The sequence below is a fragment of the Rhinatrema bivittatum genome, chromosome 2 (assembly GCF_901001135.1).
Source record: "Rhinatrema bivittatum chromosome 2, aRhiBiv1.1, whole genome shotgun sequence".
NCBI lineage: Eukaryota > Metazoa > Chordata > Amphibia > Gymnophiona > Rhinatrematidae > Rhinatrema > Rhinatrema bivittatum.
Window position 1 is genome coordinate 428,597,680 of NC_042616.1, and position 15,585 is coordinate 428,613,264.

General features: G+C 46.3%; 1 protein-coding gene across 1 annotated transcript in view; it reads left to right on the forward strand.

Moving 5' to 3' along the window:
* The first annotated feature begins 4,119 nt into the window (after positions 1–4,119).
* Positions 4,120–15,585, forward strand: part of PHLPP1 (PH domain and leucine rich repeat protein phosphatase 1) — a 418,300-nt gene continuing 406,834 nt past the window's right edge. Inside the window, exon 1 of the mRNA XM_029590299.1 lies at positions 4,120–5,683. Within this exon, the coding sequence (XP_029446159.1) occupies positions 4,459–5,683 (1,225 nt within the window). The 5' untranslated portion in view covers positions 4,120–4,458. The remainder of the gene's footprint in view (positions 5,684–15,585) is intronic.

Sequence of the window (15,585 nt, forward strand, 5' to 3'; positions counted from 1 at the left end):
CCCAACACCCAGCCCTGTATCATGGTCCCATGTTAGTGGAGATCAGGAAGGGGTCTCTATGATTGTACTGTACTTGATTCTTTTTAGTTTTGCTGCATAGATGAATCCTCGAGTGGAATTGTCTGAGGGTGGGGACCAATTCCCAGTCAGGAGGGATGGCTGAAAAAAACCTCCTCACAATAAAAGTTATACTTTCTTCTACAAAAAGGGCCGGATTTGAAAAGCTCTACATGCGCCGGGCCTATTTTATAAAGGAACTTATTACACCTGCTCCATGGAGCGGGTAAATTCAGGAACTAAAAAAATTAGGGTAGATAGGTGGGGTTTAGAGTTTGGGGGGAAAGGGGAAGAGGGAAGAAGGATAGGGTTAGGGAAGTTCCCTCCCAGTCCGCTACTTTATTGGAGTGGACAGGGAGGGAACTGGGGTAGGCCTACTCGTGTCGCCTTGCGGTTTTTACAAGAATCTCCCCACCCCCCATGCATGCAAGAGGACTATCCATGTGCACATGTGTGCGCCGATACAAAATCTGGTGTGTGGGCATCGGATTTTAACATTTACCCATACTTTTAGTTCATAATGACAATATGACATGGTCCTGAAAAAGCAGAGTCTCACCCAAACTGGCTGCTTCGGGGAATGCTTTACACCGCTCATTTTACATTTCATATTCTGAAATGTAAAAACAACAAATGAGCCAATCAAATTGTAAAATTGACAAGCAGTTCAACTCACCAAAGATGCACAAACTCGTTTACTTTCAAGCGTGACTTCCACCGCCTAACAAACCTCAATTCAAAATGGCTGAAAGCTGTGAGCAGTCCCAGAATGATCCTTACATTTGAAAAAAAACATCCAATACTGGCATGCCACGTAGGCAATTTTGATAGGCCACTTCAAGTCATTAAATTGCTCAGCTGAACAAACTATCAAGTCAATTTGTAGATGCTTAATTCCAAAAATTGTCAATCAAAGTTAGAAAAATGGCAAAAACAAATTCTGTATTAAAGAAATTGTCCCCATTCTATAATGGCATTTAATCCCTTTGGTTCCAAACTACCTAGTTTAAAAATCCATCTTTGTTCTTTCTGGACAAGTAATTTTTCCTGATCTCTGTTCCTAGGATGTCTTTCCACCTTATCTATTGCAAAAAATGTTAATTGTTTAAACTCATTTTTTTCAGTTAGACAGTGTTCTACCAATGGTGCTTCAATTCTGCTATGTTTCAAGCAGCTGCGACGTTCTGAAATCTTTACTCTAAAAATTCCTGCAGTCTTGCTGACATAGATCTTATTACACGGACAAAGGACAACGTAAACAACATGTGTTGTCGAGCAATCTGAATAACGATTCAGTTTAAAAATCTGATGATTGTTTGAATGTCAAGCATGACAAGAGCCACATTTAAAGCGCCCAGATTTTTTTCTTCTATCATCTTGGTCCAGTTGTAAATAAGCAAGACTAATTCTTTCTTTTAGGTTTTGTCCCCTTGTAAATGCAAATCGCAATCCTTTTGCTTGAAAAAATGGATTGATTTGCAAAATATCCCAACTGTTCCTTACTATATGACATATCTGAGATGATGAATTAGTATGGCGTAAAAAGAAGGTAAACGTTTGCCTCATCTTGTTCATTTCTTCTTGGTCTTACCTTTTAAAAGTTCTTTGTGTGGATAATAATTATAATTATAGCGAAATAATTAATCTAGGTCCAAGTTACAACTTTGATTAGAACATTTAATTTGCAATCCTTCAATTATTAATTAGTAAGGTCTGTTGGTATTTCCTTTTTGGGGATCCACAAAAATTTGGTTTTGGATAAAATTTCAGACCATAGCATTTGAAGACATCCATTCGTTAACTTTCCCTAGACAGAGATATATCAGTTGCTTAGTGATATTAAAATCAGCAATAACAGGGAAGTAGAGCTGGATGTCGTCTGCCTAAAATTTAAATTGGATATTGTAGGATCCTAGTAACAAGCACAATGGCTGAACAAAAACATGAAATAATGTAGGAGATAATATGGAACCTTGAGGAACTCCAGAACAAGTACAAACCAGCTGGAGGTTTTCCCTTTCATCCTCACTTGTTGCTGACGATCATTAACAAAAAAACTGAAATCACAATTAAGACATTTCCACCAAGCCCTAAGGCAGTTACTAAGAAAAACATGGGGTAACCTGATTGGAGCAGCAGTTACTACCTTAAGAAACTTGCTGGGCAGACTAGATGGACCATTTGCTCTCTTTATATACCGTAATTACTATGTTACAATAGGCCTAATATCATCTGGATTGCAAGTGTCCTTTTTGCAGGGTTTTCTTGCTAGCACCACAGCAGTGCATGTAAATATAGCATTCATGCTGTTGAAATATTTTTACCTCAGAAGACTGTACTTTGAATGCTTTTTTTCTTGTGAAATCTGTTATTAGAAAAGGGCCTAGGATGAAGATGGAGAAGGGGAGGATGCAGAAAAGGGACCTAGGATTTTTCATGTGGGATTAAAGAATTACAATTTAAATAAAACCAAAAAAAGCTAAATATTTTGTGTTGCTCTTTTTATTTTCAAAACAATGCTATGTTCGTTCCAGATTTATTCTGCAAACAAACCACCAGAAAAATCTCAATGTTTGGCTTTCAATCTTACTTACTAACGGGCCGATGCAATACCGTGCACTCAGGGTAGCGCACGAGTTAACCTGAGGTTGGATGTGCGTTTTGGATGCGCATCCAACCACACAGCCATGGATTAGGAAAATGGATGCTCATAAAGGGGTCAATTTTAAAATTGGCTACCTGCGCGCACATTTTATATTGGCGCACGCATATGCGCGCGGGTGCCGACTCGCACGCAAGGGGGGAATTTTTTTAATAAATGCATGCCGATGTGACTAGGCCTTTCCCCAGTTCCCTCCCAGTCTGCTCCAATAAAGGAGTGGACTGGAAGGAAACTTCCTTAACCCCTAGCTACCCTTCCTCCCTTTTCCCGTCTCCACCCCGACCCCTAAACCCATCCTAATGAACCTAATTTTTTTTTTTTTATTGTAATTTACTTGCTCTCCCGAGCAGAAGTTCCATGCACCAGCCGGCTGCCAGCGCGCACTTCACCAGGTCAGCGCCTAATCGTGCTGTCCTGGCCAGCTCCCGTCCCATCCTTTTTTAGAGATCCGGCTCTTCCCTGCGTATCTCCTGATATGCGTGTGGCCGGGCCGCTTTGAAAATGCAGTCAGCGCATGTGTGACCCGGCCACGCGTGTATCTCCCAGTATTTGCGGGTATCGGGGTTTGAAAACTGACCCGAAATAGAGAGTCTGTTTTCCTAACCCGGGCACAACCTCTTCTAATGGGTGCTCGATGCTATGGATATGCTAGGGATGCACAATTTATCCCTAGCATGGCCTTTTTAGCACGGCATCTCATTTTCGTATTGCATCCAGCGGCTAGGAGAGGTGATTGTGTGCATGTTAAAAAAAAGTGCTTCCAGTTTGGAAAGCATGTTTTAGGGAGGTGGGGGGGTTTAAGAAAGTAGAGTTAGGTAATTATTCCAGGCAGTGTGGTGCAGTGGAGGGAAAGGAATGTGATGGGGGGGGGAAAGAAGGTCTCTCAATTCACTGAATCCCCTAATTTGAAGGTCACCGCAGGCCACAAGAGCGAACGCTTTGCGCAACCAACCAGCTTCAGATCCTCTTACATTTTATAAGCCTTTCCAGGGAAATTTCAGCTCTCTTCCAAAAAGCAGGTAAGCTTTTCTCTTGCAGCTAAAGATTCACAACTTCCAGCCTCTCCTCCTGGACCTGCTCCATCTACTAGCCAGCGGCAGAGGGCGCGCTCCCTCTTATAGCAGTCAACCAATTGAACCACCTCGCTGCTGCTGCTGCTGCCGCCGGATAGGAGGACGTCCTCTCACCGAAAATACTTCGCAGATGCCGATTATCTCCGCCGGCGAAACCTAGACAACTACATGTCCCGAGATCCCAAGCGCGGCGACGGCTCCCGCCCCGTTCCAGCAGAATCACCTGATTAGGCGCGCGCGCACTGAATGACTCCCTGGATGTGCCGGCGAACACCAGCCACCAACACCTCCTCCTGTCATGACGTCATGCAAAAAAAAAAAAAACCAAAAAAACACAACCCCCCAAACCCGCAACTGTGCGAAATGCTCTTCTTTCGCGCTGCTAAAAATCCTCCTAGGCCGCCTCCTTTCCTGGTTAATATTCATGAGCTCCGGAGGGTTCTGCGCGTAATGGCGTTGGAGGCGACAGCTGTGGAAGGGCAGTGAGCCGGGGGGAGCGAGCACCGACGGAATGCATCGAATTCCGGCGTAGAGCGCGGAACCTTGGCGGCCCCATTGTCCCTTTTATCCCCCCCCCCCCTGATTTTATTATTGTTTTTTTTTTTTTTAAATCCTGGGCCTCTTTGTCTTTGCCGCCGGAACCGCGACGCGGCGCCAAGAATCGGGATGGAGCCCGCTCCGCGGCGAGCAGAGGCGCCGCTGCCGCCGAAGAGCAGGGAGCGGTCCCCGGCCGCCGCGATGGAGCGGGAGCTCCCGCAGCCCTCGGACCACGCCGCGGCCGCTCCTCTCAGACTGAAGTTAAAGGGCGGGGCGCCCGTTCAAGGAGCCCCGCGGCCGCCGGCGAGCTCCCAGCCGACTCCTCTCCTGTTGCAGGTCGGCAATGGAAGTCACGTCTCGGGCGGCGGCAGCGCCAACTCCCTGCTGCTGAGGCGGCGGCGGCTGAAGAGGTACCCGTCCGCCTCCACCCCCTTGGTTCCCGCCGCCGCCGCCTCCTCCTCGTCCCCCTGCTGCGGCGCGGGGGCGGCGGCCCCCTCCTGGTCGTCATCGCTGAACGGCCGCAGCCTGGACAGGAAGGCTCCCGCGGGCAAGGCGCGCCCGGCGCTGCCCCTGCTGCTGCCCGCCGACCGCGAGTGGGTCCGGGCCGAGCCGGAGCGGGGCTGCGTGCACGTGGCCGAGCGGCACCTGTCTTCCGGCCTGCGGCCCGTGCTCTGCAGCTTGCACACCGGCGCCGCCGAGGTGGCCTCCTGCCTGCTGCAGCTCCGGCACAAGGCGGCGGGGGGAGGAGGAGGAGGGGGCGCGGCGGTGCGAGTGCCGGGCCCCGCGACAGCCGGAGAGGCGCCGTCCGCCGCAACCCCGGGCGCTCGCCTCCCTGCCCTCCCTTCCGTCGGAGACGCGGCGCCCGCCCCGGAGCCCGAGGGCGACGACGGCTGCTGCCGGCTCCTGAACCCGGCGTCCATCGCCATCAGCGGCGGCAGGAAGGCGAGCGGCTCCCGCCCGGCCTCGGAGGAGGAAGACGACGACGAGGAGGAGGAGGTGGAGGACGCCCCTTGCCTGGTGCCGCCGCCCCGCACCTTGCGGCTGCACGGCCCGCTCTTGGACGCGGAGCGCTTCGGCCTGAGCCCGGACGGACCGGATGCCTTCGCCCCGGAGGTCTTGTCGCCGGTCATCGCTTACCCGCCGGCGCCGGAGAGCGGCGAGCCCCCGCAGAGCCCCCGCCTGCCCGCCCTCTACGTGCAGCTGCACGGCGAGACCGTCCGCCGGCTGGAGCCGCGCGAGCAGCCGCTGCAGATCCAGAGCGACTACCTGCTGCAGCTCGGGTTCAGGGAGCGGGGCCGGCTGCAGGAGGAGGGCATGGAGGCCGAGATCGGCTGCCTCATCCGCTTTTATGCAGGTAAGAGCCCGCCCCGGGCTGGGGGATCTCTGCGGGAGGGGAGTGGATCGCATGCCGTGCAGGGGCCGCCAGTTAAGGTGCTGCTTTCGGAGTCCCCGGTGTCTGCACCCCGAGCTTGTACGATGCTTTGCGTTTGACTTTTCGTTTTCCGTGCTCGTTAAGAGCGAACCCCCCCCCCCAATACCACAGACCCGCATCCCTAGCTCAGCCTCGGCATCCTCCTGTGGCGATGACAGCTCCCCAGCAGCGCTGCCCTGTGAGCGGCTCGCCCGTGCCTTTCTGCTGAGCTGGTGATTCCCATAACTCTTGTGTAAAGAGACTTTATTTGCACAGCTTTACACGAGCTTCCGGGAAGTTTTTAAGGTACGGTATTTAATGCATGCTACCCGGGTGAAATCGGGAAGGGATTTAAGATGCAATGTTCTGTTCCTACCGTTGCCCCATTCTTATCCCTTGGGACATTAATCGGTTTTATGTGAGAAGTCAGTCTTCACATTTTCATGGTTTTAAAATTGATTTGGGAAGATGAAAATGAATGGGTGTTGTAGCTTGAGTTAAAATTAGACTTGCTACAAACGTTTTGGCATGTCAGTTTACAAGCAAGATTATGTGAAACATAGTTTCGAATTTTCCCGTATCTGCCTCGGTGCACGTAACTGTATTTGAGGTGTGCAAGACTCCCGGGTTGCAGGGTGTGCAAGGTTTTCTCCCCAGCTCAGGGGGATAGATACTCAAGGTGCTGAAGATGGATCTGTCACAAACTCTAGACTTAATGGTGTGGCATGTGGCGCTGCCATTGTTGAGTGGGAGACTTGGAGTTTTATCAGGCTTCTAGTACATAGCCCTGAAGGAAGGGTGGTTTCTGATGATTGATTTTACAAAAGTGCCTGCAGATTGTTTAGCTATAAAGTGGCAATGCAAGTAGGTCTGCAGACCATGTGCCAGAGGACCCGAAGGGGAAAATAAACAGAGGGAACAGGTTGAAGGGCCCTTGATGTTTCTACCTTGAAAACGAGAATGTTTTAGGGTTGTAATGGAACACATGCACACGTGACCATGGTTTTACTTTGTAACAGCAGCCAATATATTATATTGCCTGGTGGGGTACAAAAGTCACTCAGATTATGAATTAGTCATTCACACTATTTATTAACTTTTGAACCCCTTTGGTGGTGGTTGGCTGCCACAGCCATAAAAACAATTACTCTGCATGTTACCTTTCTTGGGGAAAAAAAATCAGGCATTGTAAGATCCTTCTGGTTCTCTTTTTGTCCCAGTTAGCAGTGATAGTTGTCACCTAGTTCATCTGTAGCTGGGAGGAAAAAAAAACCTTACTAGAATTAAGGAAAACAGCGATTGGGAGATTATTTTGCAAAAAAGTTATGTGTTTATATTAGAAGCATCCATGATGTTCTGACCTAAGACATGTTTTAACTGCTCAGTTGTGAGTGAGGGATGTGTAACTCTTGTATTTTTCATTTGTCACAGTTTGGATTTGTGACCTGCACTGCTATTTGGCCTCTGCTCAGGCAGGCGCTGCAGGCTTGAGTCTTGGTCATGTTCCTGTCATAATTTTCTTAACCCTCAAGTATTGCCTCTTAGTTTTTGCTACTATGTGTGATATTCTGAAAATACTTGACTGAGTGTTGCCTTTCATTCAAGCAGTACCCTGGTGAGATGCACAGTTTTAATACTTGGGGAAAAGCACATGCAGACACCTCTGGGCTGGAACATTTGGCTGAATTGCAGAAGAAAGAAGGAAAAAATATTACCTGTTTAATTAGGCAGTGACTTGTCCAAGGTCACATTGAAAATCAAGGGAGCCTTGCACTCGTATCCCAGGACTTCCCACTGGATCTTAGTCCAATGTTATTGCTAGGGCCACCCGGCCTCCCCTCCTCCCTTGCATAAGCACTGAGAATAAAACATTTATGTTTTATTAACCAGAAGATATAAACAGAGCATACTGAACGATGAAATGAATAAAAAAAAAATACTGTGCATTTAGAGCTTGGACTGGCTTGTTTATGCAGGAATCCAGAGGCCTACACAAGAGCAGTTTAGTTGGCATCCTTGCAAAAATATGCTGCCTGAGCAGTGTGTCTTTCCCCGAGCTGCTAGAGATGTGTAAGCTGGTTGGCAAGCCAAGAGGGAGTTGTCACGTCTGGCCCTTCCCATTCCTTGACAGTGGGAGAGCCCTCTCTGTAGAGTGGTGTGACATGGGAAGGTTTGGGGGTGTGCTTGGGCAGGCTTCTGGATGCACTTGTAAAGGGAGGCCTGAGTTGGCGCTCAGCTTCCCAGTGTTTGGGGGGGCAGCTAGTTAAAGCTGTTAGAGTATCTAACTTGCCTCCGTGCTAGTTGTGTGTGCATGGGCGCCACTGACGTTTCTGCATCGTTTCCTCTAGGAATGGAAGAGCTGAGAAGCCCCCATTAGTGCCCAGCTCCCTTGTTACCTGAGAAGGTCCTAGCTGCGGCATGTTCAGATAGCAGCGAAGGCAAATTTCCAATTGTGTGTGTGATTTTTATTTTTCTTTTCTTTTGTACACTGTTGTGGTCATTTTAAGGCAGTAGCATTAGGGAACATGTTTCCAGTATGAAAATGAAAGCTCTTATAGTTTTCATTTATTTTTTATTTCATGGAGAGAAAAGGGAATATTAGTGTTCAGTTTTTTTTGGAAGCTCGTGCTGCCACCATGTGTGGATCTGGGGGGTGAAAATTGTGTACTGCTTCTCATCAGAGACCTCGGCAGACCTGGAGGGTGGGATTACAGCATGGGCAGGTACAGAGAGGAGTGACTTAAGGAAGATCTTTTATAGCCATGGCAGTATAATTCTGAGCACACAGAATGTAGGTTGTGCTTTTCTTCCTTGCACGGTGGCTAGCAAACTTATTCACTGCAAAGCACTGGCTTGCTGTTGGGGAAAATCAGTGACTGGCTTTACACGTGTTGGCTACAGTGAAACACATTAGCGTTGCATGCTGGCTTTTCACACTGGTGCCATGTGTGGTGGTGGTTGAGTACTCGCAAGCCTGCCTCTCATATCCAATGAGTCACATGCTTATCATTGGGGGAGGGGGGTACTTCTCAGCTGAGAAGCCACGGAAAAAATACTGCTTGCAGTGTTGGAAAAATAAATATATACTGGCTTGATATTAAAAAAAAAAAAAAAAAATTCTTCTAGACATGCAATTTATATGCCTATAGTAAGGGGCGCTTAGCTATGTGCGTCTTCAGCAAGATCGGCCAGAGCGGGATAAAAACGGATGCTCGTATTGAGCGCCCGTTGCATTTGTGGACTTTGGATGCCCAGTTCTCCCCTAGCTGCGACCTTTTTAACGCAGCCCCTCATTGCATCGGCCCCTATGGCTTGGTTACTACCTAAAACAAGACCAAAATGGACATTGCTGGAAACTTTTTTTTTTTTAAGTGAGAAGAATCAGGATGGCAGTTTCCTTCACCCGTAGGTACTTTGGGGGGTCTCTGATACAGTGTAGTAATTTCTAGCCTTGGACAAATACTGCAGGCATTTTTTTTCAGACATAATTCCCCCCCCCCCCCCCCACACACACCTGATGTTGCAGAGCTTCACCAGCTGGGCACCTCCTTCTCTCCCCCTCCACCCCCACCAAAACAAAGTACAAGCCACACGTGCAGCTTGCTGCTCCTTAACATTTTATATCAACATTTGAAAGAAACTAATCTCCACAAGGTTAAAAAAAAAAAATCATGGCATCCCTGTGATAAGGAAAAAAAAAAAAAAGGCCTTCAGGATTGTTGTCTGCCATTTTATTCCCCCGTTAACTGTAGAACTGTTCCTGCTGCTCCAGAGTCGACTGCTCTGGCTGAGGCCTGAGGGAAGACTAGGCCCAGGAATGAGATGATGGGGGTCTGAGATCAGAAACCTTAGCCGGGCAAGGAGGTGGATTGGGTGATAGGCATCGGGGGGAGACTGTAGTCTTGTGCTTCGGGGTCCCAAGGTCCTAGCCTAACAATCTCCTTCACTATTATAATAAATAGGAACTCCCTTTTTGCAAGAGGGGAACACTGCTGAAGGGGCAGCAGGGCTGAAGTCTGAGATTCCTTGAGCGCGCGGGGGGGTTGCAGGAGCCTTCTGTCCTCCAGCTCAATTTGCTCCCTTCTTAAAAAAAAAAAAAATGCATCCCGTTTGTGTGGCTGCCTCGCTCTGGTGAAGGTGTTGCTTGGGCTGCTGTGACTGAAACATGGATAAGTCCCTAGGCTGTTTGCTTAGCAAGCTCTGCGTGCCTGCTTCCTGGCTTTGCTGTGGGAGTGAGACGTGAACCCTTGGCTGTGCTCTTAATTGTTTGCAGGAAGACTTGTGATGTGTGTAAAATCAGCCTTTCTTCCCCCCCCCGTCCCCTCCCCTCGCCAGTCAGTGAAAAAGGAAGGACCAGTCGCAAGGACTGGAAGAAATCTCAGCTGTTCTGTAAGGGAAGCCCATCTCCTCTGCCGGGACTGCCCATGCCTTAGCAGTGACTTTCACCTTCATCCGTTCGGCTTCCCGATTTTTAGGGCTGGCTCAGTGGCAAGTGTTCTAAGGAAAAGGAATTTGATGCCCAGGCTGGGACTCTGATTCCCGGGGATGACCAGGATTGGGTTCGAGGAGGAGGTAGGGGAGTTTTGGCCATCACACGGTAGCAACTCGTAGTGGCTGGACTTGAGGGTTCACGTTTGGCGGGTTCCAGAGGGGTGCGCTGGTGTGTGGCCCCCCCCTGCCCGGGGGGGGGGTGGTGTTGGGATGAGGGCGGGGTGTAAAATACAGGGAAACGTCTGGCTAGTTGTAAATATTGATGGTGCTACATAGCTGAGGAAACTGCTGGGCCAAACCGCCACCCCCCCCCCCAAAAAATTTTTTTTAAAAAATTGACAATTTAGTGCTGTTCCCGCACAGCATAATTGGGGATGTGGGAAGCTGCACATGGGGCTGACATCCCCAAGTCAAACACCAGCACTTTGAAGTATTTCTGCTGAGGCTTGAGGAATGAGGATTTGGTAAAAAGATGTTTTTTCTTTTGTTTGTTTGCTTTTTATATATTTGTGCTTGTAACCTGTAACGGGGGTCAGGATTGCTAATTCCTAGGCCTTCATGGGCATTTTCTTCTGCTATACAGCTTCAGAGATGTGTGTGTGTGTGTATTTTGTATAGTATTCTTTTGAATAATTGTGTCCAGTAGGATGACGTGTGCTTTTCATTTGAAATTGGTTATCTAATTGGAGAGCAAGCTGACTGTGGTTCCTAGAAAGAAAATTCATTCAGCAAAGGTGATGTAGGTGAGATCTTTTCCTTTCACTAACTCTCAAATGTGTTTGTGACCAGCCTTGCAGAGCTGGGTGCCCTCTCTTTATTGTGTCTTGCTGCAGGATGAGCTTAAGCATGCCAGTTTTTCTGTTTTCAAGATCAGGTTTTGAAGCAATGACTGCTTTTTCCTCCCCTTACTCCATATATCACCCATGCAAACATTAATTGTGCACTACAGCAGCCAAATGAAAGTCATTAAAGAGAGATTTGTCAGTAAGTTCTCATTAAGACTACAAAATAGGAATGTTTGCTTAGGCTGGTTGTAGTACATTGTCTTTCTTGCTGGGTTAAATATTGTAAGATTCAGATTTAGTGTTACACATTTGGTATGAATAAATATGAACTAGTGTACTGTGCTTTTCTGGTCTGTATGGTTGTAGATTGGTAAGATCAGGATAGTGAGGTTGGTTTTTTTTGGTTTTTTTTTTGTTAATGTCTATAGTTTTACCAGACAAGCTGATTGCTTTGGTGAATGCTCTGCAGAGAAGGGATGAAGGCACAGTACTACACTTGATCTTAGCCAAAAGGCTGAGAAGCGACTGTGTGAGGGAATAAAGAAGTTTGTGCCAAGGAGAAGCAACCCCACATGGTTATTGAACTATCAAGTGACTATGAGTAAGAACTGCATCCCTACACGCATTACACCCCCTGTTTAAACACCTCAAAAAATCCCCCCATCAAGGGCATTGTACTCTTAACCTATCAAAATATGGGAGGTGGCTGGAGATGCCAAAGAAAATTAAAAAAAAAAAAAAAATGTTATGAGACCAATGTATCTTACATAATAGAGCCACATTCAAAGTTACCACATTGTGTAACCAAGATGTAATTGTTTATGGTTTAAATATTACATGGATATTCTTTAATCTCAAAAACAAATTTCATGCTTCTCTCACCACCGTGCACATACTGCCCATTGAGATGATATATCGTATGTAGTGTGAGAGGGTTAGTATGAGTGTGTCTTAGGTTTTTATTTGTGTGTGTGGTGAGAGACGCACATGAAATATTTATTAATTATTTTGAGTTTAAAGAATATTATAAGATTCAAATGTTTTTAAAATTTTATACCATTTTTTATATATAACACTTTCCAAGGATACACTTGAAAAGAGAGAAACAAGAATACAGATGTGATCAGCAAAAACAAAAACAAAAAAAACAAAAACTAAGAAACTAAAGAGCTGACAGGAGGATCCTAAATCTAATACAGAATCAATTACCCTGCTACATTTAAAATAAAAAGAAAAGGGACAATTCAGGAAAGAATAGGCTCAGAAGGAAGAATGTTATCCCTGTAAATGCTTGTCACTAAGAAAATGAGTCAGTTGGGAAGCAGGTCCGGCGCAACTGGGGGTACACACTGTGGATATGCATGGGGCGGCGGCAGAAGGAGAGGATGTGGGGCTGCCGGTGGCCAAAACTGAAGAAAAAAAAAAGGCCTCGAAGAAGAGGCAGGCCTCCGGTGGAGCTCAACCCGCTGGCGCCCAGAAAATGAAGAAAGACAATGGCAGTTTTCCTTTTTAGCGCTCACAGCTTTCTGCCCCCCCCCACCCCCCCCCCAATTGCAGAAAGGCTGGTTGGACCAAACTGAAGGAAAAACTAGCCTGCGGGACTGTGATGGAGCTCATCCCACGACAGCCCGAACTTAAGGGAGAAGGAGGTCAGTGGGGCTGTGGTGGACCTCATCCCATCATGGCCCAAAGTGAAGAGGACGGAAGGGGCCGCGGTGGAGCCCATCCTACTGTGGCCTGGATAAAGAAAGCAGTGTGAGAACCTGTGTGCATGTCTGAGTGAGAGCTTGTGTTCATGTGTGTTTGTCTGTGTCGGAACTTGTGTGTACGTGTGTATCTGTGTGAGAACCTATGTGTGTGTGCCTGTGAGAACCTGTGTGTCACACACAGGTTCTCACAGGCACACACACACACAATGTGTTTGTGAGGGAGAGAAAGTGAGTGTGTGTGTGAGAGAAGATAAAGTTTGTGTGGCCCTTCTTCCCCCAATCCATGACAATCTCAGGGTGACTGGAAACCAAAAGATCCCAGGTATTGAGAACAGATTTTTTAATCCTTATTAGTTTTAATTCTTGGGTGTAATTTGATATTTCTGCTGTTTTGAAATATTGTTTTTTTGGGAAATATTAGGACATTTTAATTATTGGATTATTTTATTCATCAAATGTTTTGAAATTTTCTTGGTGTTTAGGAAATTTTGGATATTCTATTTAACTGGTTTGAAATATTTATTTTTTTTATGACTATGATTTTACCATTGTGATTGATGTTTTAAATTTCTTGATTTTATTTAATGTTTTATGAAGAATGGTAATGTCTCTGTTTGTTTTTTTTTTTTTCCCATTGTTGCTCTGCTTATAGAGGCTGGCTTGTTGTGGGTTCCAGTACATTCTGTTTATACTTTCTGGTCTCTCTATAATGTATTTGGTGAGGGTCTGTCTGTGTTATCCATGTTTGACAGGTATTCTGCTATCATATAATTTATCTGTAGGGATCTGTAGCAGTCTGGTTTGTTCTGTTTTCCTAATAGGAAGTGTATTGATGTTCTAGGGCCTGGTGGATTATGTGCAGTGTTACCTTTTCATAGATGAGGTTGTTTCTGTTTGAGTGTTGGCAGTTAGGGTTGCTTTGGTATGGGAACTTTACTATATTGTAATGGTAATTCCATTTATTCATGGTTTTCTGAAGGTCAAGCCCACACCCAGCACGCACTACAAAAATTCTAATTCCATAGTAATTTCAAGTGCCTTTTTTGCAGTATTTTCTGGTTGGCACCATAGAAGTGCATGTAAATATAATATGCATATTGTAAGGGATATTTTTGCCGCGGAAGACTGTACTTTTGAATGTTCTTTTTGAATGTGTAATTGAATTATATGTGTGTGTGTGAAAGGCTGTAAGCTTTTTCCTTAGGTTACCTAATACCCTTCTCTTGAACATGGGTTCTGTTTGGGGGTGTGTCAGTTTTAAAAATATAGATTGCTGGAGGGGGCTGGGCTTTTATTGATGGACGCAGGACAGAGAATGAATCCTGGGGTGAGGGGCACAGTAATTGTTCTCTCAGGGTGGCAAAAAAGCTAGCACTGGCCCTGTTGGAAAGGCTGAAAAAAAATGTACAAAACATCTTTATATGTTACTAGGTATTTTACAAGGGTATTTAAGAAAAAAGGAAGCCCTAATTTGCTCTGCTCTAGGTCTCAAAATAAGAAATTGTTTCCTCTTTTTCTGCATTTGCTATGAAACATCTAGGAAGACCTTAACCTTACAATTTAAGAAGACCTCAGTATGATGACCAAAAACCTCTTCAGTATCCAGTACTCTGTCTGGTTCAAGTATAAAAGAGACAAGCATGATTGTGCAACTTGCCGCTTTAGTATCCAATGGCTCAGGAAATGTGGAGATATTTAACTTATCCGAATCAACAGGCAACAGAGCATGAGTTCCCATAGCCACGTTATCTTTCTTAAAATTAGGAAACTATACTTTAGCAACTGCTGGAACAGCTTGCTCAGATCCTTCAATATCTCCACCAAATTCTTTTAAATAAGTCCGTAGGGAGATGTATGTGGTAACCTAGGAAAATTTATAAAGCTGAGAGTCTTCCCTTTCATGGAGTTTGCAAGGTTTTTCCAATTTATTTGGACACCACCAAATTTTCCTCTCCTAGGGGGATTCCTACAGTGGCTTAAAGTCCAACTTTTGTTTTAGTTTGTCCAGCTGTTAAGACATATATATTATTTTTAGAGTCCGCAAGCAGTCGTACTCGATTTGTCCAACTCTAAGGACTTTTGCTACCAACAGATTTAATTGTGCAGTAATAGACCGGCCGAGGCCCAACTACGGCTTCCCATGTAGAGTCCAAAGACAATGGAGATGGCCTTAACCAGGGAAAGATGATCTGAAGCAGTCAACGGTACAAAACACAGGAGAGAGAGCCGACGAAAGGCCCGAGGGCTGCAGGATTTCTAGCTTGAGGAGCAGGGGCAGTTACCGGCGATGTAAACCCGGAGACCCCACTCAATCCAATCGACTCTGCCTGGGAGACTGTCGTGACAGCATCAGCGGCAGGCGAAGCTTCGAGAGTCGGGGGTCAGTTCGTGGGCCGCGGCAGGATTAAAGGGGGGGGTTTCTTTCGATTGGGGGGGGAGGAAGCGAGCAGATCTCTTTCACGCGCACACCTCCCAACGACTGCACGCCCGAAGCTACGCTCTCCCCGCTCACGACATGGGCACCCATCAGACCAGTAAGCGAAGGCTGGGGGTGGGTCGCAGCATGTGGCATAATGTTAAGTCAAATTAATTCAAGAGTGGGAGAATTATTTTATTTTGAGATTAAAGAATATTATAAGATTAAAGTTTAGTGTTGCACATTTGGTATGAATAAATATGAACTAGCTTACTGTTCCTTTTGTGGTCTGAATGGTAAAACTATAGAGCAGAGCACCAGTAGCTGTGTTTTGGTCCCGGAGGAAATACAATTCTTTTCAAGCTGCAATACCTTACGTTGGCCCGACCAAAAAAAAAGTTATAGTACAGGAGCCTTTGAGACCTTGCAGGTCATTTCAGATAT